Consider the following 24,939-nt stretch of genomic DNA (forward strand, 5'->3'; position numbering starts at 1 on the left):
TAAATGGCATCAAATTGGGCTTAATTCAATTCGAATGACAGTGAGTCTGAAGCCCTGTTGAGGGAGGGAGGGAGGGAGAAAGGGAAGGAGGATCTCCACCTTGCACATTATTCATTCAGCAAATATCAGACTGACTGTAGGATGTGTAGGACACTGTACTGGGCCACGGTGTGTACAAATGACAACAAAAGCTGATCTCATGTGTTTGAAAATACGCTCAGTGATGACTCATCACCAAGTTGTTTCTAACTCAGCCTTTAACTCAAATCTAGGCTATCTTTAACAAAAGATGTCCAAGTCTATATATATTACATAAAAAACACTGAGGACACAGCATTTTGAACACAAAACCAGACTCTTCGTGTCACCCCGTATTTCTGGGTTTAGTCCTTCAGGATATTCCCTGCCTCCCACAGCAAATCTCTCCACTCTTTCTCCCCACTCCCCCCACCAGGGATGTCAAGGAGTTCTCAAACCTGAACCACACCTGCATACATTTCAAGATTAAAGGCAGAGATGGACCAAAGAACTTCTTCTCTGACAGAGTAATTTCTTCAAAAACCCAAACAAGTATCATATGGTCTCACTTATTTGTGGAGCATAACAAAGAACATGGAGGACATGGGGAGATGGAGAGGAGAGGGAGTTGAGGGAAACTGGAAGGGGAGATGAACCATGAGAGACTATGGACTCTGAAAAACAACCAGAGGGTTTTGAAGGGGCGGGGGAGGGGGGGTGGGAGGTTGAGGAACCAGGTGGTGGGTAATAGTGAGGGCACGTACTGCGTGGAGCACTGGGTGTGATGCCAAAACAATGAACACTGTTATGCTGTAAATAAACAAATAAACGAATAAAAAAAAAAGAAAAAAAAAAACAAACAAACAAGAAAGCCCAGCAATCCCTGTGCCAAGTGGGAGATCCTGGACAGACCTCTGCATGGAGCTTGGCCCCAGGAAGAGTCAAGTAGCAAGGGTGTGTGCGTCCTAGAGGCAAGGACCCGACACTGGGGCCCCGGAGGAGAGAGGCAGGACTGAGCTCCGGATGGTAGCTGGGAACACTGGACAGGAAGGTAGAGGGCTTCCTTCTGGGAGTGTCTCGGTAGCTGGGAACACTGGACAGGAAGGTAGAGGGCTTCCTTCTGGGAGTGTCTCTCTCCGGATCCACTCAACATACCATCAGAGACATCACTGTCCCAAAGCTCTATCATGCACTGTCCCAAGAGAGGCCACAAGCCACTGGGGCCATTTATGATCAAATTTAAATTGATTAAAATTAAAAAAAACCCAAAATCCAAGTCATGCTAGCCACATTTCCGGTGCTCCAGAGCCACAGGTGGCTAGCCTACCATCCTGGAAGACACGCACAGAATGTTTCCACTGTCACAAGTCCCACTGGACAGCTTCCTTCCAGAGGGTGCCCCTTCCTTTCAAGATGTGAGCTGTACACTTTCTGACCTCCATGGTCTGTGCCTCCCTGCCCGCCTGGACCCCACTGCACTGCCCTGCCACGAGTGTCCTTCTGTCCTCTCCTCCCATACCATCCACCGTGCAGACTTCTCTCAGTGCTCCAAGCACCCCACCTCCACTTCTTGGTCCGTTGGAGCAGAGCCCCCATTATTGAGGGTCATGGTCCAAGGACCTCGCTATGCCATTAAAAAAAATAAACAAGAGAAACGTCATGCTCAAAACCTGGGCTCTGGGCTTACATGGACATCTGAGGGAGGACATTACCACTACTTTCCCAAAGCCAGTGATAAGATCGGACAGTTATTTTATGCATTTGTACTTAATTCTTTTTTTTTTTTTTTAAGTCACTTTTACAGCCATTCAGAAGTGTGCTGTGCCTGGAAAGGGAAAAACCATCACCTGCTCCCAAAGGCACATCCCACAATAAGCAAGAGACGAACGCATGGGGGCCTGTTTGCGTTGTTTGACACAACGCACAGGAACTTTAGAAAATCATCTCGAAACCTAGGAAGTTTTTCAATGAATGCTTACAATACCTCTAACAAAACTTTACTCCCAAACTAGCCACCACCCCCCACCTTGGGGTGGCATTGTAGAAGTCACTGCAGTCAAGAGAGGAACAGAGCCCCCATGATGGCCTCCATGTGTCATCACCGACTGTCCACTATGGAGTAAGAAGCCCAAGGAACAATGTCTTTAGTCGTCCACCCGGAGCTTCCCTGTGATAAGACGGCATGAGCAAAACCACCCCCAACCCCGACACTCACAACTACAATGTCGTACAGCTGGCGATGAGGGTGCACGGGTACAAGAGAGACTAGCAAGAAACAGGTGATAAAGATACCACACTTTGGGGCGCCTGGGTGGCTAAAGCATCTGCCTTCTGTTCAGGTCATGATGCCAGAGTCCTGGGATCGAGCCCTGGAGCCCTCATCGGCTCCCTGTTCAGCCGGAACACCTGCTTCTCCCTCTGACCGTCCCCCTTCTCACACTGGATCTCTTTCAAATAAATAAAATCTTTTAAAAAAAGAAAGAAAGAAAGATACTATACCCTGTTCAAAATGTCACTCCCCTTCTGAAAGAGATTTTATTTTATTTATTTATTTTAGATTTTTTAATTTATTTGACAGAGAGAGAGAGATCACAAGTAGACAGAGCAGCAGGCAGTGGTGGGGGGAGCAGGCTCCCTGCTGAGCAGAGACCCCCCCCCCATGCGGGGCTCCATCCCAGGACCCTGAGATCATGACCTGAGCCAAAGGCAGAGGCTTAACCCACTGAGCTACCCAGGCGCCCCCTGAAAGGGATTTTTAAAAAGAACATACTAATTAGACTATTTCTGAGAAAATAAAATTAAGCACTGACCTGGCACATCACCGTTTACAGAAGCTTTTTACAGTTGACCCTTGAACAACATGGGTTTGAAGTGGCTGGGTCCACTGATATGTGGATTTTTTTTCATAAATGCAGCACAGTACTGTGAGTATATTTTCTCTTCCTTATGATTTTCTTAACATTTTCTTTTCTCTAGCTTACTTGATTCTAAGATTACTGCATATGACAGACACACATACGTGTATATCAGACACGTACGTGTCAACTGACTGTTTATGTTATTTGCAATAGCTAATAGCAGTTAAGTTTTGAGGGAGTCAAAAGTTCTACACAGATTTTTTTATTGTAACCCTAACCCTAACCCTAACCCCAAACCCCACGTTGTTCAAGGCTCAACTGTGGCTCTGGTCAGTGTGGCTGACTCTCTTCACTATGGCTCAACTACTCTTCACTAAGGCTCTGGTCAGTGTGGCTATCCCCACTTTTCAGATGGGGCATCTGAGCTGACAGGGGCTCACAGAGGTCCCAAGATGTGCCCAAACCACACAGCCATACAGAGCGCTAAACGAGCCTCAGACAGAAAACTCCAGGCCAGTGCGCTTTCTGGCAATCTCTGTACTTGTACAGTCATTGCTAATGTACATTAAAGACACACACTTGGGGCACCTGGGTGGCTCAGTGGGTTTAAGCCTCTGCCGCGCATGTGGCTCTCTGCTCAGCGGGGATCCTGTTTCCTCCTCTCTCTCTACCTGCCTCTCCGCCTACTTGTGATCTCTGTCAAATAAATAAATAAAATCTTTAATAAAGAAAGAAAGAAAGAAAGAAAGACACACACTTGAACCCAAGGCTTCTTTAATTATTAAAAAGACCTGTTTTTAAAAACATACTTTCTTAAAAAAGTGACCGGTGTAGCCAAGAAACAACATAGGATTCTGTGATAGATGTAAAGAATTACTTTCCAGACCCTGGAGCCTGGAGCTGGTCTCCGCGGACATTGGAACAGTTTCCCAAACAAACGATGTAAAGAATCACCTAAAGCACGTGCTAAAAATTCAGATTTCTCAGGACCTCTCTGGATCTGGATCTTCTTTTTAAATATGTGGGTGATTTTTATAATCTGGCAGGCTTTAGATGGGGGACACATCCGTTGTGGCTAGAGGAGGCTGTCTGACACCGCAGTTTAAAACCGTAGGCCCTCGTTTATCTGCGCAAATTCCACAAAGGAGATGCTATACTGTTGAGGGCTGGTTGTTTCGAATCTCTAGAAATGACTTTAAGATGCTGGGCAACCAACCCCTCCAATTTCTTATTATTCTAAGCCCATACCCCATGCCCCTTGTTATGCCCTCTGGGGTCTTACTGTTTTTGGTTGGGGTGGGTGGGGAAGGTGGTGTGTGAGATTTCCTGAGACGGAAACAGGGAAGGATAGGGCATTTGACACCGAATAAAGCTCTCCTAAACCTCAGAGGGAAAAGAGAATAGCAGCTATTTTCTTATTCCAATTTTAAAAGAGGGGTACTGTCCTGCAGTCCATACTCCCACCCATATATGTATACATTACTTCCCAGTGCTAACTCTCCAATGCGAGTGTGAGTCAGTAACGCTGACATAAATGATGATCTTGCATCTTTCTCAAAATATTTGACTCATCTTTTGCTATTAATATGGAAAGTTCCCTGGAAGTTCCCCTCGTTAATGATTCAAATGCCAAATGATAAGAGAGACAAAGTCGTGGGGGCGTCTACTCCTACCTGGCTCCCTCACCGCCCAGTAAGGGAAGACTGGGAGATGAAAGGGCTATTTTGTTTGCAATTTAAAAGATGCATATATAAACAAAGGCAAAATGCATTTCCAGACCAGCTGCCGAGGCCAGGAAAGAACCCAACTAGGGAGAAATGAGTAAAGGAGTTAACTATAAAATTAGCATTTACTTGAAATCCCAATCCCCTGGGTTTCCTAAACTCGATGATTTCTGGGTTTCTGTCCCTTGTATTCTTCGTTTTGCCGACTATTTTAAAAATGGGATTACGCAAATGCTGGTTGTCCCAGTAGATTCTGTCCCAATGGCCCTCTCCCCTTTATCCAAACCAGAATGGTGGGTAAAGGCAAGTATTTTGCTCAACACACAGTTAGACAGTAACTGCGAGCAGCACTGATTTACCCTTGGACAGATGAGTCGCCTCGCCTTCCATTTTCCTTTCAGCTGGAAGAAGAAAGATCTGGCTGCCTCCGGGCCAAAAAAGACTCCACTGAGAAATGGCTGGGTAAGAAAATCCTTCTGACAGACACCCAGATAAGAGTCAGCCCGCCTCCTCTCAGTCCTCAGACTGACTACCACAAGCGACTGGCTTTATTCCCAAGGACCAGGGTGTAAGGAGAGCTGAATGCTGTAGCAACTGGGTCAAGACAGTATGAAACCGTCCTCCCCCACTTCTAGGAGGGATCCGTGGGAGCCATGGCCACGCCCCAACTTCGACACAGTGTGGGACAGGCGCTCTGCCAGAACTCACACTCCCCATTCCAGGGATCCACTAATGTCCATACTCTAAAAAAGTGAGGAAGAGCTCACTCAGTTGAGTCCCAAATCACCAAGGAAACTCTTAAGAGTTCAGTGACAGTTCTGAAAAGAAGCATCCCTATCATTGCCTCTTGGAGTGGGGTAACAGGATGGGAACTTGCATCAAGAATAACACATCCAAACAGCAAAAAGGACCCAGTCACCTTTTCCCCAGAAGACTCTCGGAGCTGCCCACCACCACCATTACTCGGGATATTTAAAAACCACACAGGGGCTCCACACAACGCTGTCCTCACCTAATGCTGGGGGACAGTGGGGCTCAACTGGGGAAGTTTCTCAGCACAGTTACATACCCACCCCCCCACCGAGGAAGTCTCTCGGTCCCTCTCCTGTAGCCGTTGGTCAAGGCAGCAATCAGCAGACAGGAGATAATTATGCAGTTCCTCAGCTTACTGACGAGGCCAGCTCCCGGCCTGCTACATCATTCAGGTTCATCCAGCGTGGTCATGGTCAGAGCAGTCTGAAACTCCCAATTCAATTAAGAAACAGCCACCTCACCTATTAATGGTTCTTGAGGCGCTGGGAACATGGTACCACTAGGGACAAAACCCTCGGACTATACATATTAACTGTGTTCTTTTCATGTATGGGGGAAGAGGGGGACATGAAAAAGACATGTGATTTGAGGGTCATTTTGAAGAAAAAATTAAACAAGACAGATCCACGGTGTCCTACACAGTTCTGGGACCCAGCACCACAGGAGCCTAAGGGCCCTCTCCTGTGGCCTCCCTGAGAATGCACCTCAAGGTGCTATTTTCTGGGTACCCGAAACCTCACGAGGCCTGTCGGGCCACACAAACTCCAACCAGTCTCCTCTGGAATGTGCCACACCCTCCCTGCACGAACTTGGCCTGTGACAGAAGGAGACAGTCTCTCTAGCCCCTCCCAACGTCTCCCCACCCCCACAGATCCCTGGGATCCCACAAGCAAAATGCATTTGAATTGCCTGCCGGGTGGGAAGCTGCTTCTGCATTTTCTCCAGCCTCCCCACAGCCTGCCCCCTGTCAGGGCTCGGTCTAGGCTTGGGAGAGGGAGGACTCTTCCAGGCCTGCTGCCAGCAGTCCAGAGAGCCACCTCCTCAATACACTACTCCCCAGCCCCACCAACAGCACAGAGGTCACTGAACACATCTCTCCTTGCACGCGCGCGCACACACACATACACACACGTGTGTGCATGCATGCGCACATCAACACCAAACTCACGTCTCACCCGGAGAGAATTCAATCCAAGAGAAATACAATGCTCACAAACCAGCACACCGTCTGCCCTTCTGAGCAAAGACCGACCAAGCGCAGAAAGGTCCCCCTGAGCCTGCCCACCTGCCATCTCATCCACCCTGCTTTCAAAACCGTCAGGGCCATGCACGCCTGCGGTCATGCAGGTTCCAGCACCCCCCACCACCTCCTGCCCGTGTCCCCAGCAAAGGTTTCAGGATCACCACCCCACCCCAGAGGGAGACAATGCTCCTACACATTCCTGCTCTGTTTCGCGGGGGGCCATAATTACCGTCCGAGCATTCTTCATAATACCAGTCTAGTTCATAATAATCCGCTTCAATAAATTTCTGCATAGTCAGTATTCTCGCAGAGGAAAGAACGGACTTCACAGCACCATCAACATCAAGTAAAACACTGCCATGCCTCCCTGCCCTTCCAGAACACTGGGCAGAAGAGCATCCTGAAACACACCGGGATTAAGCCGTGCATTCTTAATGACAATCTGCCGCCGAAACAGAAAAAGAGGCCGTGAGAAGCAGAATTCTGGTGGGGCGAGGACAGGAGGGGCAGAAAGAGAAGCAATTTGCAGAGCCCCCCAGCAGCCCTGCTAATAAAGCGGCAGTGGCCAGCAGCCCTGAATGGGAGTATCCGTTATCGCCCTATCCAGACGCGAGGAGGGTGACGTCAGGGACACACACCACCACCCGGAGGTCTCACTCCAGCCTCGCCTCCCGCTCTCGCCTCCCTCTCGCTGATCATCTTTCAATCTAAGAGTTGCCATAGAAACTGGCCAGCTCTGAAAAATGATGCCAAGATGGAGGAAATGTCTTCCAAGGATGCTGGGAGCAGGGGCGGGGAGGTGCCACACAAGGAGAAAGGGGGGGTGCGGGCAGGTGGGAGCCAGGGGCCTTGCCACCAGCATCACTTCCAACAAATGTAAAGACAGGAACATCTGCTCCATTCTGGGCCACTACGGAGTCTGCATTTGAAAAAATGCCATGTTCTAAAATCTGCAACCATTACTTTTGGTCTTCCTTGGTCAACCTGATTTAATATGTGAAACACCTTTTCTGAACATTTTTGACCACCACCTAAAGGAAAGGTAAATTACTCAGAAAATGGAAATGCTAGGGTACTTGGGTGGCTCTGCCTTCGGCTCAGGTCATGGTCTCAGGGTTCTGGGATCGAGTCCTGCATTGGGCTCTCTGCTCAGCAGGGAGCCTGCTTCCCCCTCCCCTCTGCCTGCCTCTCTGACTACTTGTGATCTGTCAAATAAACAAATAAAATCTTAAAAAAAAAAAAAAAAGAAAGAAAGAAAGAAAAGAAAAAGAAAATGGAAATGCTTTCATTGAGATGCAGTTCTGCTCTGCTGCTCATGCCTTTGCTCAAACTTCTGGGAAAACAGCTTGCAACATGCAAACAGGGGGGAACGCCATCACAAAGGGGCCCAGGCAATGCAAGAGACTGTTTCACCGGCACTCACATGGGTGATCCAAGTACAAACAACAGAAGGCAAGAGCCCACCTGCAAAATGGTGTGGTTGCCTCTAGGAAGGGAGGGAATGGGCTTTTGCAACCGTCCTTATAAACGCATCTGTAATGTGTTATTTCTTAAAGAAAAAAAAAAGGGAGTCACCATTGATTAGTGTTTGGCATGTTTTAAATATCTCAATTAAATGAGTAATAAATAGATTTTGGACTTACTATAGGTTAGCTCCAACCCTTGAACCAGGGTTTCTCAACCTCATTGCTACTGACATTAAAGGTCAGATCAACTGACAGTTAAGGTGGGATCACTCTTTGCTGCCGGGAGCTGTCTGGGCACTGCAGGGTGCCTAGCAGTGCCCCTGGTCTCTACCACTGAGATCCCAGGAACACCACCCTCTCTCTCTCCTTGACGTAAGGACACTGCCAAATGTCCCCTGGGAACAAAAATCTCCCTCGGAAACCAACGCCCAAAAACAGAACTCCCTACCAAACCTCACCAGCCTGCTGGCTGGATACCGTAACCATGTGCTGGCATCAACAGCAGCCGCGTGGGCTGATGGGTTTCTCCTCTTAATTTTCTACTCAAGACCATGTAACTTGTGAACGAGTAATGCGAGAAGGTCTCTTTTCCACCATGGGGAGAACATGCTCCTTTCCTTCTACGGGGACTGAGCAGGACGGTTTCCCTTCATTCTTCCAGTGGCATATGATGCCTCAGTTCACAACCTCGGAAGCAACCCTCTAGGGTGGGGCTTCCGGGAGTTAACGTGCCCATGAAGGACTAGGAGCCGTTGCTGAAATGCAGATCCAGACGCTGCAGGTGTGCAGCAGGCCCAAGACTCTGCATCTCTGAGGAGTTCCCACCGGACAGCGGTGCTGCTGGTCCGCAGGCCACAGTTGCAATGGTGAGGTACGTCAGTAGGACGGATATATTGGGAGGGGTAACAACATACACAGTGTGTGTGTGTGTGTGTGTGTGTGTGTGTGTGTATGTGTGTGTGAATGTGTGCCTGCATTTGAATAAAAAAAAATTTAAGAAAAGACTGTGTAGACATGCACGCGCACACACATATGTTTATATACACTCATACACACACACACAATTACAAACCCTATGTATGGACTCTTGGGCAGAATCTGTACTAAGTATAGATCTATCTCAACCTTCCTAAATCATGGCAAGCAAATGCACCTCTAATGCTGTGCTGTGAGGTCCCCAGAGCTGGCTTCCTGTCCCCCGTGTAGGTTCCAGAAGCTTCTCCCAGCTCCAGGTACCCTCTCTGTACTTGAGGGCCCTGTGCTTTTACCAGGCCGTGCTTGCCCACCAGCACAAGATGCTACAAGCAGATCTTCCCACTTGCCGGGTGGCCAACTGAGCCCACTTGGCCCGACCTGCACACTGGGAGAGCACGTCCTGTCCCGTGTGGAAAGCGGGGTTCCTGCCTCTTCAGCAACATCAAATAGCAGAACCTCCCAAAACTCTCAAAAAGGGGAAAGGAAAGCTAAAGGCAGCTGGTGATGAATCTTGGCTCAGGCTGTAAACAGGCTTTGGGGAAGGTTTGGAAGATACACAGTGCCAGGGAATGGTACTGTCTCGGTCATGCTGTTCCCCAGCTGTCACCTATACCCTGGGGAACTGTGCCCCTCCCCACCCAACTCCAAATTCTTCCTGGGCAACATAGAAATCAGACCCCATCACCTCCCTCACTCACTTGAATCCCTGCCCTTCCCTCTCCCTGACCCCCGCTTAGGTACACATTTAAGATTTTCTAGGACATCTGCCTATTTAAAGTCAGCAGCCAATGATTTTAATTCTGGCTATAGCTGCCCCCATTATCTGAACGTCTCTCTCCCTCTGGTCCTCTATCATGTCTCTCCCTGGCAAGGACAGCACCTCTCAACAGCCCCACAGCAAACTCCCATGTGAGACATGAGCAGAGGCTGTGCCCCAAGGTTTTCTAAGGTTTTATTTAAAACCTTAAGTTGGGGGCGCCTGGGTGCCTCGGTCAGTTAAGTGTCTGCCTTCGGCTCGGGTCATGATCCCACGGCCAGGGATCAAGCCCCACATCGGGCTCCCGGCTCAACAGACAGCCTGCTTCCCCTCTGCTTGCTACTTCCCCTACTTGTGCCCTCTCTCTGTCTCTCAAATAAATAAAATCTAAAAATAAATAAAAATAAATAAAGTTCCTTAAGGTGTTTCTAAAAAGATGATTCTAGGCCTCCGGTCAACAATTAACAGATTCCTCAAATATCAGCATGCTCAACAGGTTCAATCCACTATGTCTGGGGGAAAGGGTCCAATACGAATCTGCAAAATGCAGATGTAATCAACGAACAGGAAATGCAAACTCTGTAAAGCATCACAAAAAGTCAGATGAGGGGCGAGACCAACAAAGGCATACATATTTCCCTTCCCGCACTATGAATTCTTAAAAATACTTTATCGCTATCAACATAAAGGCAAAAAATGATGGATGGATGGATGGAAGAATGGATGGATGGACATACGGACAGATGAGAGACAGACTAACAGGCAGTTTAATTTCATAGTTAAGAGCATGGGCTTTGGTGTAAGATGGCCTGAGGTTTGGTCCAGGCTCCTCATCCACCATCCCTGTGACCTTCTTAGACACCTGAGCCTTAACTGTTACACGAGGGGATTGTAATACCTGTCTCAGAGACAAGGTGAGGTTTTAATTAATTAATTAATTAATGGATGGCGGAACACTCAGCACAGTGCCTGGGACAAAGTGAGTTTGTAATAACTATTACTTTCCGTTCATCTTCATCACTCAAATTCTTTAAAAACGTAAGTAAGGCAGTACAGGCAATTAGAAAGACAGTACATTTTCTAAGCTATAATTAGGGAAATGAGGTAGAACCATCTTGTCTTGGCTTGTCCCCACATAATTAATGAAAAGGCACTGAGTTCACAGTAATAGGCCCGAGTGGCAGTTGGCGGGGGCAGGGCAGGGGACGCATTTCTGAACAGTAACATACTCCTAAACACGACTTACACTGCATGCAAAGACTTACACTGCATGCATACCCAATTCACGTCTTACAAAAATGGGAAAGAAAACAGAGTGTGCCGCAACAAGCACAAAGGAAATAGCATCACTTATGGGTGACTTCCATGGACTCCAAAGCAAGATTCAGAGTGAACATCTACACCAAAACTCCCATTTTATAGGCTCAAAAGGATAAAGCAGTCCATCTGCAGCTCTGGAAATGGTGCTGAGGTTGAGATCTGGCTGTACCTGCCTTCAAATCCACATTCTCCTCCAAGAGTTCCATGGCCTCAAAGGTTCCAGTCTTCCTTCCCTTCCTACCCCATCTCCCCTCCCCCCAACTTCCTGCAGCTCAAAAAGCAAGTTCCTCCACAGCAACCCCCCCCACCCCCGGACTGTTCCCACCACCGCCCCACCCTGGGTGAATGAGGATCAGGGACAGGTCCCCGGAGAGCCTCAGAGAAGCCACCTCTCACTCACCCTCATCACCCAATACCATTTAGGGCATGCAGGCTGCACACCAGGCAGCCAGCACTATCTAGCTCACTCCTTCCTCAGACCCTGCTACCTAATTACCAGCCCCCTTGCTGTGCAGAGAAGGCCAGGGGACCCAGAGAATTTAACTCACTTGTCCAAGATCACTCAGCAATAAGAACATGTAGATTTAAACTGGGCATGGTCCACCTCTACAGTCGTCCCACGATAACTAAGAAAACATCTAAGGATAATTTACAAATGAACTGGGGGGGAGGGAGGGAGACAAAGATAAAAACTCAGGTTGGCATTTCACAGCAAAAACAAATTATGGGGGTACCTGGGTGGCTCAGTGGGTTAAACGTCCTACTCTTGGATTCAGCTCAGGTTCTGAGATCAAGCCCCTGTGGGGCTCCCCACTCAGCAGGGAATCTGCTTGAGATTCTCCACCCCCATCCCTCTGCCCCTCCCACTCATGCTTGCTTTCTCTCTCTCAAATAAATAAATCTTTATAAAAAAAATTGTGGGGGCGCCTGGGTGGCTCAGTGGATTAAGCCGCTGCCTTCGGCTCAGGTCATGATCTCAGGGTCCTCGGATCGAGCCCCGCATCGGGCTCTCTGCTCCGCGGGGAGCCTGCTTCCTCCTCTCTCTCCGCCTGCCTCTCTGCCTACTTGTGATCTCTCTCTCTGTCAAATAAATAAATAAAATCTTTAAAAAAAAAAATTGTGAAGTCCTTTTTCCTTTTAAGAACTAAAAAATGATCACGAAAGAATTAAATTGAAAATATCAATGGGACTTAGTGATACTAAAAAGAAACACTATTTCCAGATCTGTCAAGAAAGTGGCCCAGCAAGGACACTACTGCACCCACAACCAGCAGGTCAACATTCTGGTGTCCAGCTTTAGGTAAAATGTCAACAGCACTCCTTGGAGAGCTGCTCATTCCACGCCTTGGGGCAGAAAAACCAAGATCCACATGGCTGGCTCACAGGTCTTGGGGGTAGAAGTGATAAGGCACAGAAGCCAGCTTAAAAGGATGGTCAAGGGCCAGGCTGTGACAAACTGAACATCAAAAACCGAATACAGTTAATGACATTTAAAGGGAACAAGTCGAGTCTGTAAAGATCGTGGTGATGATAAGGGAATGCCAAGACTAAAAGGGCAACCAAATGAACGAGGCAACTGATGTATAAAGGAGAGAAGATTATAGGAAGATATTTTTAATCCATCTGAAGAAGTAAGGGGAGGGTAGGCGTGTATGACTGTTCTGTCTCTGCCACTAATATCTTTTATAAAGCATTACATGAACACTTCTCGAAGTAGGGTGGCTGTGAATAAGACAACCGGATATGGAACGAGGAGGCAGGTGGAGAACAGAAACAGAATAGAACGCTGTGGTCACAGGCCACACCCGGGCAAACAGGAGGGTCCCGTCCTGTGTTGTCGCTTTGGGGAGCACATAAGCGAATCTAACAGATCCGGTCTGCAGTGTTACAGGGAATCTATGGCTTACATTTGTGATCAGATTCAAATGTTGAAAAGAGTTTCTAAGCTTCTAAGTTTCTAATGATTAGTTCTGTGAGCGTATGAATTAAATACCCACATGCATATGAGTGATTTTCTATATATATATATCTGAACATATACATATGTATGTACCTACTTTTGAACAGTTATTCAATACGCTTAAAAGATGAGTAAACACTAACACTGAACAATTTAAAGCACAAAGAAGGCAGTTAGGAGTTTGCCCCAAAGTATCTGATGTCATGGTACACGCCACTTTCCTTCCTCTGTGCCCCTCGGTGATCAGCACAGGCCACGCGCTGCCACTCACTCAAGCAGGTGGGTAGAAGGATAGCTTCCCTCCTGCTAGGAAGCAGAACCACTCGGGGGCCCCGATCCCCTCTGGAACACGCTCCCAGTCTCTAGGGCTTTCCTCCCTTCAGGAAACAGCGTGGCTGGCCTTCTATCTGCACTCAAAGAGGCCAGAAGCCTAACAATAGAAAAATGGGCTTCCTGGCCTTCCAATCCAGAGAGGGCTGCTGGAGCTCGCGTGAAACCCAGCCTCACCAGCAGACCTTCCTGCACCTGCTGCAGAGAGAATGCTTCTGGGGAGCTCTCCTTCCGATCTGTAAGACATTACCACTGCCAGTCACTGGGCTCCTGTGGCAGAAGGCAGGCTGCTGGCAAACAGCTTGCTGTCAGCTACCCCCCTTCCAAACCATCTCCACCTCATGTCAAGCACAGGAAAAGCAGGCACCCCTGCCACCTCCCAGTTCTCTGGGGCAGAACAGAGCCTGGCTTTCAGAGACACTCCAAAGGCAGGGACACGGCACTCAACAGGGCACGGCAGACCCTGCCTTGGTGGAGTTATTAAAATCCGAGAGGGAAATGGAGAAGAAACAGCTCAGATGTGTCCCAGGTTTCCAGTCTGCTTCTTGCAGCCTTGGGGGGCTGCATGAGGCATTTCACTCCAGGACCTGGCGGGTCACACGGCCCATGCCACAGGCTTCAAAACACAGCCAGAAGCTCCACCGAACCCCCACTCTGCTCCTGCTACGACTCGGAGCCTCTCTGGCCTAAGCGCGTCCCCCAGGAGGAGCCGATGGGGGTGTGAGCTGAGCTGTCACGTCAATTTCCCACCTGAGCCCATTCCAACTTTGTCTTGGACGCGCCGGAGGGACGCGGGAAGGCAAACAGTCAATCTGTACAGAACTGCTTGCCAAGCGTTTTTGGTCTCAAAAGAAAAGATACTTAAGATTGGAATCTGATTTGATGAGGGAAAAAAAAAAAGGTGGCAGGTGGCAGGTGGCAGAAGCCAGAGGAAGCTTAGGGGACACGTGGGTAGACTGCCCCCGGGGATGAGTCCCTGGCCACTCTGCTGACTGGATGCTGTGCCCAGAGCTGCAGGTGCTATCGGGCTCGCCAGTGTGCAGCTGCCCTGCACTGGCCCCGGGACACAGGTCCTCCAGTTCTCGTGGGGCCTAGGCCCATGCCAGGGTGGGGATGGCTATGACCAGGTGCGGCTCACGTGTGCTCAGGGCTCACGCAGCCAGGGCTGCTCTGCTCCCACCTCTGCCCCTGCACACCCCCGGGTAGCTAGAAGCAGCAAAAATGGGCCCAAGGAAGAGTCCACTCGTGCGAGTGGCGAGCAAGAGAGGGGAGCAGGCACAATCCAGGGCTGATCTGGACGCTCACCTGTCAACAACATGGCCCCAGGTCTTGGGATGGCAGAAGGACCCAGCCAAAGTGTGGGCGTTTACAGGAGAGAAATTCACAGCAACTATTTATAAATTTATTATAATGTATGCATTTGGTATCATTTTGGTTGGCAAATGAAAATAAGAAGTTGTTCCTGGCCACGAGATCCCTTTCCTATCCCCAACACATGCTCCACCCCAACCCTGTAATCTGTCTTTCCTCCCCTCACTAGACACACCCCCCCCACCACACATAACACCTGGGGGAGAATAGATCCCCAGGGTACCACAGGGCACCCCTTCCCCATGTTTTCTCGTATGTCGCCACCTCACTGGAACTATTAAGCCCCTCCCTACAGGAAGGGAGAGGCTTAATAGTTATCAATCCATTTCATTTGGCATATCCCAGTGCCTCTATTTTGGCCACACTTAGGATTTTAATCAGACTGAAGGCCATCTTGGGAAAGTGGCAAAAACCAAACTCTGTATGCCATATGTGGGGGTTTTTTTGTTTGTTTTTATTTTAAAAAAGGGGAAAAACTTGAACCTAAAAACATATATCTTTTCATTTTCTCTTCCTGAGGAAGCATTTATTAAACACTTACCTAACGCAAACATTAGGCAGACAAGGGCTCTGCCCCCTTGGGATTTACTCAATGAATACAGAAATTATTTCTAACAGCTTGCAGTCTTTTAGAACATAAGCCTTGCAGAGATCTAAATTTTAATGAGAAAAGTTCTAGGCAATTTAAAATGTGCTTAGAGAATTAGGCCAGTATTTCTATCGTTTTCTGAGAATTCTTTTTTTTTTTTTAAGATTTTATTTATTTATTTGACAGACAGAGATCACAAGTAGGCAGAGAGGCAGGCAGAGAGAGAGAGGAGGAAGCAGACTCCCCGCTGAGCAGAGAGCCCGATGTGGGTCTCAATCCCAGGACCCTGGGATCATGACCTGAGCCGAAGGCAGAGGCTTTAACCCACTGAGCCACCCAGCTGCTCCAGCACTTCTATTTTAAAAGAGCAAAAACTATCTTTTTTTTTTAACGTATGAAACTGGTTTTTCTTTTTAACAATTTCTTAAAACTGAAAATTAAAGTCTCAAGTCTCATAATTCCTATTATACAATATAGAAAAAATATTTTAAAAGGAAATACAATAAGACAAAAACAATAACAATAATAAAAGAACTTTGTCCTGGGATCCCTTTGACAAAAGAGTAAAAAACTCTCAGTGACATATTTTAGAGAGCCACAGAATGTTTAACGCTGACTAATTTCCAGATAGTAAACTTTGAGTCCCTAAGAGACTATGAGATTTGCTCAAGGTCACACATGGAGTTGGCGAGGGGGATGAGGGAGGCAAGGCCCTCTAACACAGAGCTGACTGTTGGGTCCCTCACGACTGGTCTCTAAGAACCACTCAGAAGAAGAAAACCTTCACCATATAAGGGAGGTTACCTAAACCTCAAATAGACATCCCCTAACCCCCACACAGATTAGCTGCATCTCTCAGTCCTAGCTAAACTTCTACAGATAACATACATTACTGTTCTCTTTCATGAAGCAGTCCTTGGTGAAAAGTTCAAGGTGATCCCTGGATAACACTTTGAAACACACACACACACACACACACAGTTGAGCACTTCAATCATATTCTTCAGGCCATTATCTATTACTGCCATTTTTCCAAACATTAATGCATAATGACCTGTCCAAGCTAAGATAAGGGTCAGAAATTTTCCTCAGGTGTCTTTTAAGAAAACATGTAGGATATGTTCAGACTTCTTCAAGACCAAATACGGCATTTTCAGGCAAAGTGCTTCTGAGTACTACACGGCCTGAAGTCTTGGAAATAAAAAAAAGATTTGGTGAGAGGTGAGAAGATCACAAGTCAGGGCTAGGGAGCAGTGAAATGCTGTCCATTTCAAGCACCTCAAAAGTACATAATACCTTTCAAACCACAAATAAGGCCTGGACTGCACTGAAGGATATCCTATGGTAGAAGAGAATGGGCTTGGTCCAGGGGGGCTGAGATCCTGCTTCTCCCTCATCCTGTGTGACCTTGGGCTGGCAATGGAGGGTCCCTCTGAACCACGGCCTCCTCATTTTAAAAATGAGGATAAGCCAGTCTCTACCTCTGAGCACTGCAGGGGGACTCATTGCTCAGAATGTAATAAACACTCAATGGATGTCCTTTTCATTTCTCACTAACCACCATGACGTACAAACCATCCAGCAGAAATTAGAGACGAAACCCGAAAAGAATTCTGTATCCAAAGAGTGAGGCATCCACCAATCTCGGAATCTCTGCCAACCATTTTTAGGTTGGAAAGAAAAATCAGAAAGTTTATGAACTCTTAGCACCTCGTGGAATGATGTTCTACTCATTCACTCAACATTTATTCCTCAGGGCTCCTAATGATCTCATGACTCCGTATGATCTCATGCTCACCAAGAATGGGCTGCTTTTGTTGCAGTAAGTTAATATCTATTTATTTTAAAAGATTTTTATTTATTTGGCAGAGAGAGCATGAGCAGGGAGCACCAGGCAGAGGGAAAGGGAGAAGCAGGCTCCCTGCTGAGCAGCACGGGGCTCGATCCCAGCACCCTGAGATCATGACCCAAGCCAAAGGCAGACACTCAACTGACTGAGCCACCCAGGCGCCCTAGTTAATATTTAATCTAAGAGTAATAGTTCAAAGAAACTTAAAAATTGCCACATTTTCAAGCCAAGTAAATTTCTAGAAATACACCTTAAGGAAATCATGAGTTGGGTAGACACCTACAGATGTGGAAGGATGTTTACCGGTGTGCTATCTGAGGAAAATTTAGAAACGGCCCAGATCCTCAATAACACACCAATGATTAGGTATAAATGATGGGATATTAAGCAACAATGAAAACTGTGCTTTCCAAGAATTTTAATGCCACAGGGAAGTGGTCAGCATATGCAACTAAGTAAAAAAGCATTACGTCCCCAGATACATAATGTATTTGTTGGAGGGAAAAAAAACCCACTAAAAATATCTCACAAAATAGGAGAAATGGTTGCTAAGTTAGTCATCTTTTTGTCCTGTCTGGCTAAATTACCTACAATCAACAAATTTTTATGACCGAAGGATATACTATTTTTAAACCTCACTCCCTTTCAGGACCGTTGACATTCACTAAATGGCCAGGCACTAAGGGCTGAGCGATGACAAGTATCCCTGCTTCCTCCACCCGGAAAATCAGAAATGGACACTGTGTCCCAACAGAGTCACAGAACGCTATTTTTTTTTTTTTTTTTTTACTTAAAAAAAAAAACTAGAAAACAAACTGAGGTCCACAGAGGTTCCACGACTTGCTCATGGAGATGACAGTAACGCTCCCTCAGGACCAGGATCAGAAGGTGCCCCTGAGGACAGAAAGGACAGGACGTGGCACAGGCAGCGGCCAGGTGCCTGGGGCCTCCATGCACATCAGGTAGCTGTAAGAAGACCGGCGTGAAGATGACAAACCCGTGCTCAATTTACAGGAGACTCTGGGAACGCATCCTGTCGGTGGAGAGGGACATGCAGAAGCTGTCTCCAGAGAGGCACGGCTAAAGAAAAGGGTGGGGCAGGAGACCCCAAGACAGGAGACTGGTTAGCACCCATCACGAAGCAGAGGAAGGAGAGAAGAAATTTACCGAAAAGGAACAGGAACAAGCCAGACCAGAGAGGACTGGCCTGAGGAGAGGCAGAACTACAACTCCGCCAAGTCACCTGCACACAGAGCTGCTACAGCCTTCTCTAGTCCCAGGCACTCCTGCCCGACCCAGAGTCCCAAGGAGTCGTGCCCCCAGAGAGTGGGCCGCCCGCCCACAGACACACCACTGTCTCTCCAGCCTGGCCACGTGGCTCGTGGGAATCAAGTTCTTTTCCCTACCAAGGCTCATTTGTGTTTGTCCCCAGATCTGTTCATGGCCATTTTTGCTTGTTAATGCAATGACAGAGCTACGTTTATTATTTCATGAATTGCACAGAGAAAGAGCTGTTTCTATGAAAGCGAAGTTTAATACCCTGGAAGACTAAATTAAGGATTAAATGGCCAATGCAATTTGGATACACCGTTGCACTGTATCTGAAAAAAATCACTTAACAAAGAGGGGATCATGGACTTCAAATCCAGTGTATGTGTCCTAATATATTCATGAAGGTAAAGCGCTTATGAGCACCAGACCGGCCAACAGGAAGCACTCCCCAGATCTGACTCATGATTATCACTGCTTGCATTATCGTGGTGGAAGTATGCCAGCCACAATGGCAGCCAGAAGGAAAGGGAAGGGACAGCACAGCTGGCTGCTCTCCGGGAAGGCAAGAGTCCAGAAGGGAGTGGTCCCTGTGTCACCCCTGCTCCCAGGGCACCAAGACCTCCAGGGACACCTAGGTAGAGATGCTGGAGCCCGGCCAACGCTCTGGCCGGTTAGACCCCCTGCAGTTGCTCTGGGCTTGCATACCTCATCCCAAGCACTCTGCTGCTGCCCTGAAAGAGTCCTAGGGTGGTGAAGGGTAACACACAAGCTCATACAAACACTCATGACGCTTGGGACCTTGTGGACACAGGTGAACGAACACAGAGGAAATCGGCGTATGACAGTGACTGTGGACTCCAATCTTCCCTGGACACAACTCCAGACGGCCAGGGTGAGGGGCAGAGGGACCCATCCACGACCCCTGGCCTGTGCAAGGACGGCACAATGCACAAGTTTAGTGAAGCACTTTGCCACAGGCCTCAGGTGCTCCAGCAATGGTCTTTCATTTTTTTGTTGTTTAAATTAAACTTTAAAAACAGGGACCTGGTAGAATATGCAAGTTCCCAGACCCCACTCACTCCTCCCACATAATCAAGGCAAGCAACTCTGTGCAGAGGCCTGGAGGGCTTTTCGCATGGGCCCGAGTCCAGCTGCAAAGTCCCTGCTCAGCTAAGGGAAGAAAATCCATAATCCAGGAGCCGTTCTTACTTCCTTAGCCAGAAAACCTGGGCTGGAACTCAAAGAAGTCAAGTTCACAAAGCATTACAGGTACATACAAGGCACTCAGTAAATACCTGTTGGCTGATTCATTAAGATTAGTTTACAGTAAGAGTAAACAATAGAACAATGTCTTGAAACTCTTATTTACTTTATAACCTTCTTTTCTCCTTAGGAAAAAAAGATTATTCCAGATAAAGTCGGAGGTGAAATGGTCAGGGAATCCCATGCACTTGAGACACAGAGAGATTTCTTTTCTTGACCCAATGCTCCTTAACCAAAAAGTGACACACAGCAGGCCCTGGAAATGAGGACTGGGAAGGGCCCACGGCCACCTCTGTCCCAAGCCAGCCACCTCCACGTCTGGTGTCTGCAGAATGCTATGTGACAAGAAAGGTCCACAGCACACACAAGTTGTTTCCACCAGAGGGAAGGAAACGTGACCTGCAGACCACATGACAGAGGCAAAACCACAGGGAAGCAGGGAGGAAATCTCAAGTTGACAGTAAGTTCCCACTAAGTGTCACTTGGGACAGCGACCTTTAGAGGAAAAAAGTTAAATCTTAAATAGTAGGAAACACATTTTATAAACAAATGGCTACTAATATTTTCAAACTGAGGGTCTGCTCTTCGCATCCCAGGTGCCAAATCAGTTTTACTCTTAAACTACAATTGTTTTCTCATTTTGCTCTTCTGAGAGAGTAGTTAAGATACAGAGGCAGACCAGACAACCCAGGTTTGCAACTCACCATCCCTCACCCCTTGCAAGCTGTGTGACTCTGGGCAAGCTTCTTAACTTCCCTGTGCCTCAGTGTCCTCATCTGTAGGATGGGGACAGCAAGACTCTTTCACTCAGAGGATACTGTGCGAATTGAATGAGATACATGTAAGGAATTAGGAACAGTGCCTGACACACAGTAAGGGCTAAGACTATTCTGTCTTCCTTCTAGACCATCTAATCCTAAATGTCCCCATTTATGGGTACATCTGCTATGTGAATCATTTTCCTGTTCTGTGTTTCCCACGCTCCTCCAGAATAAAAAAAAAAAAAAAAAAAAATCAACCTGTTAAAAATTTGTCTGAAAGGTCATTCTACCACTTGGTAAAGGGAGACACCCAAAGAGGTATCCACCTCTTCTTAACAAGCCAGGTAAGGGGCTCCTGGATGGCTCAGTTGGCAGAACATGTGATTCCCAATCTCAGGGTCATGACCTCAAGCCCCATGTTAGGCATGGAAGCTACTTAAAATAAAAAAATGAAAAATGAAAAATTTTTAAAAAAACAAGCCAGGGGAGGGCCAGATCCAAAAGGCAAAGCATCATTCCTCTACTCTGGGAGAGAGCCTGTAAGAGTGGGAGTTGAGGTTTACCTCATCTCCTATTATCAGAACCCCTGGTACCCCTTATCCCCACTCCCACCCAAAACAGAGAACCACTGCCCTAACTGATGAGAAAAGAAATCTAAGAGGAAACAGCTCTGCTATCTTCTCCCACACCTCACAACTGACTTGACGCACCAGTGAGTCACAGCGCTGTGGCCACAGTATCCCCTGGGTTACGCTCCTATAAACAAACAAGGAAACCCAAAAAGGACACCATGCATGGAGCAGGGCTCCCGATCTGCGCCTTCCACCGACCTCTCAGCCAGTTTGGCCAGGCTCACAGACCCCTTCTTAGAAGACAGAGTTGAAAAACACAACATAAAGTACAGACAACTCAGAGGAAACCAACTGTATTGCAATGCAGCTATGAAAACTTGCAGAGAGTCTGTGATAGAAGAGCTTATCAATGCATTAAATAACAACATCGATCAGCACACCTCACACCGAAGGTAATTTCAGAGCCCTGACGAGTAGAGGTATTTCAAACAACCTCCACTGCAGCAGGACAGGATAACCTTCATTTCTAGTAGTGATGAAGCCACAGGGCCTGCTGATACCACCGTGCTTTGTTTTCTGGGTTCGCCGTGAAAGGAAACACTGCATTTCAGTTGGAAATCGGTGAAAATAAAGACGCCATGTCATTTCTTTACAAGTTCACAGAATCCCCAATTTCCCTCTACAGACTCTTCAGGGGTCCTAAGACCTCCGTTTGAAAGCCATGCTGAGGAGCGTGCTTCATTTGAGAGTTTCCCCCAATTGTTCATTTAATCGACAGTTAGCAAATACCCGCTTTGCTCTAAGCACAAGTAACGCAAAAGAAAAATACAAAATTAACATAAGACTTGGGGGCAACCGTACCCTAAGAACTATCAGAGTTTCCGCTCAGCTTCCTCTAATTTTGGCATAATTTTGTTATCCACTGCCAAATGCATAACCAAAAACGGAGTGCACAAACAGAAATGAGCCACAGTGTCTGCTCAAGTCTACTGTCTGAAAGTATTTCAGAAGCTGGAGGTGAGTGCTATGGAAGAAATACAGGAGCCCTCCATGCTTCCACTTCCTCGATAACCAAACCAGCCCTGCCCAGACTGCAGACACTGCAGAGGGATGAAAGGAGCAATTCATGTGAAAGTTCTCCAAGAATACTGAAGTCCTGCCTGTGGATGGTTCCTGTTACACTGTGACTGTAAGCGAGTCACCCATGCAGGGACCCAGGAGCCTCCCACAGCGGAAAGGGCCATGCAGGTCCCGCAGAATCACAGGAGGATCTCTTAAGGAAGAGGAAGTAACACACAGGGATTTGGGGGGAGAAAAGAAAAAAACAGAAAGAAAAACAAACAAACAAACAAAAAACCTGTCCTGCTGTGAATTCTACCATGAAGCAGTCTGAAGGAACCAAAGACAGAACTTGCCAAGGACGTGACTCTGAACACAGTTTTCTATCCACCACATCTCTTGGTGTAACAGATACGGTGAGTCAACAAAAGGGACCAGCAAAGAGCTTCCTATTCACTGCCAGACACGTCAGAAAGTCTAAAGCTCTACTGGGAACACTGGTACAAGTCTAACATGCTTCATATTTGCCCGGGTGTGGATTATTCTATTTTTATCCCAACCGAAACTGATAACCTGCCGTGTTCATACACCTGATTTGTCTCAGGTATAAACACACAGGTCAGTCTAAACAAAATTCCCTTCTCATTGACATCTAAGAGAAAAAATGAGAAAATAGCCCCAGATACATTCCAAAAGAGAAACTTATAGTTCCAACTTGTTTATTATAAATGATTTCCCAAATTCAAGAACACCGGAGGTCACTCTGTATTGAGACAGTAATTACAGAAAACTTATGGATGTTAGAAGCTGGTTTGTTTTTTTTTAATCTTTTTTTTTTTAATTTAAGATTTTATTTATTTATTTGACAGATAGAGATCACAAGCAGGCAGAGAGGCAGGCAGAGAGAGAGAGAGGAGGAAACAGGCTTCCTGCCGAGCAGAGAGCCCGATGTGGGGCTTGATCCCAGGACCCTGAGATCATGACCTGAGCAGAAGGCAGAGGCCTTAACCCACTGAGCCACCCAGGCGCCCCTAGAAGCTGGTTTTGAACCAAGTTACCATCAAGTAGAAGCAGGATTGCTATACTTTTTCTTTTTAAAGGTGACACAATGATACTACAGGTATGTAAATGACCTCACTGCCAAAGTGACATCACTAACTGAGACAAGGTTAAAGTTAACTTGAATTTTAAAGTCAGAGGTGTCAAGACAATGGAGAGCTGGGTCTGTCTTACCAATCTCATTGGGCTGTTGAAATTCTAAAGCGTAAAATGATGTCTACAAAGGCGCCTCTTGAATGAACATTAGAAACATCATTAGCATGTGTTTTTTAAATTATCACACGTCTTCCAAATCTGCAATATTGGGTTTCACACCCTTGTCACCACACACTGCGGGGGGGGGGGGGGGGGGGGGGGGGGGAGAGACCCACATGGTATACTGTTCACCCTACCAGGTATCAACTCTATAGCCCCAGGATATGACGGGTTTGTCATTGGAGCAGCCTTTGGATTTTCCTGAATAACCAGCTTACTGGGCTCTCACACAGAAATCGTTAGTCTTGGAAAACCAAGTTCACAGATACAGAGAATACAGTGGTAGTTGCCAGAGGCAGAGCTGGGAGCTGGGGGGCGGGGGGAGGCAGGAAAAACAGGTGAAGGGGGTCAACAGGTAAAAACTTCCAGCTATGGGGCACCTGTGTGGCTCAGTGGGTTAAGCCTCTGCCTTCAGCTCAAGTCATGATATCAGGGTCCTGGGATCGAGCCCCACATTGGGCTCTCTGCTCCGCGGGGGAGCCTGCCCCCCCCCACACTCTGCCTGCTGCTCTGCCTACTTGTGATATCTGTAAAATAAATAAATAAAATCTTAAAAAAAAAAAACTTCCAGGGGCGCCTGGGTGGCTCAGTGGGTTAAAGCCTCTGCCTTCAGCTCAGGTCACGATCCCGGAGTCTTGGGATGGCGCCCCACATCCGGGCTCTCTGCTCAGCAGGGAGCCTGCTTCCCCCTCTCTCTCTCTGCCTGCCTCTCTGCCTACTACTTGTGATCTCGGTCTGTCAAATAAATAAAATCTTTAAAAACAAAAAACAAAAAACAAGACAATTTCAAGTTATAATATATTTATAAAATAAATATGTCATGGGAATGTAATGCACAGAATGATGACCACAGTTAATACCATATTTCATATTTGAAATTGCTGAGAGTAGCTCTTAAAAGTTCTCACTATGAGAAAAAAAATTTTTTCTAACTATGTATGGGGACAGATTTTAACAAGACAATGTGGTTGAATCATTCATTTTGCAGTGTAGACAAACATCAAATCATTATGTTGTACACCTGAAATTAATATTATGCTATATCAATTATACCCCAATTTAAAAATTTAAAAAAAGAAAATGCTCAGCCTTGATATCTTACATATCTTGCTATATCATATAAATAATGCTACGCAGACAAGACGTTCCCAGTGCCTTTGGCTCAAATGCAAACTCCTTCCCAGGGAGAGTTTCTGTGGACTCACATGGTATTTTGGTAAGAGGAGGGAAATGGGAATATTTTCAAATTCTTCTATACAGTTAAGAGAAAACTGGTTCAAATGAAAGTTCATACCTGGTCCCCACCACCCTAAAATTTCTATTCAGAACACTCAAAATCAAGGCCTTGTGTGTGGCTAAACCCTACAGCCACATTTCTCAGCACACCCTACCACAAACTGCAAGCCATAAGACCTGCTAACCAGC

General features: G+C 47.0%; 1 protein-coding gene across 5 annotated transcripts in view; it reads right to left on the bottom strand.

The window, feature by feature from the left end:
• Positions 1 to 24,939, bottom strand: part of TRAK1 (trafficking kinesin protein 1) — a 121,042-nt gene that overhangs the window by 62,573 nt on the left and 33,530 nt on the right. The window contains exon 1 of one of the 5 annotated variants that reach the window (XM_046003469.1): positions 6,886 to 7,155. The exons of 3 other annotated variants lie outside the window; for them this stretch is intronic. In XM_046003469.1, the coding sequence (XP_045859425.1) occupies positions 6,886 to 6,949 (64 nt within the window). In that variant the 5' untranslated portion in view covers positions 6,950 to 7,155. Of the gene's footprint in view, positions 1 to 6,885; positions 7,156 to 24,939 lie in introns of those variants that run through there. One more of the 5 variants, XM_046003472.1, reaches the window with a different exon arrangement.

Source organism: Meles meles, chromosome 4, assembly GCF_922984935.1.
Source record: "Meles meles chromosome 4, mMelMel3.1 paternal haplotype, whole genome shotgun sequence".
Taxonomy (NCBI): Eukaryota; Metazoa; Chordata; class Mammalia; order Carnivora; family Mustelidae; genus Meles; species Meles meles.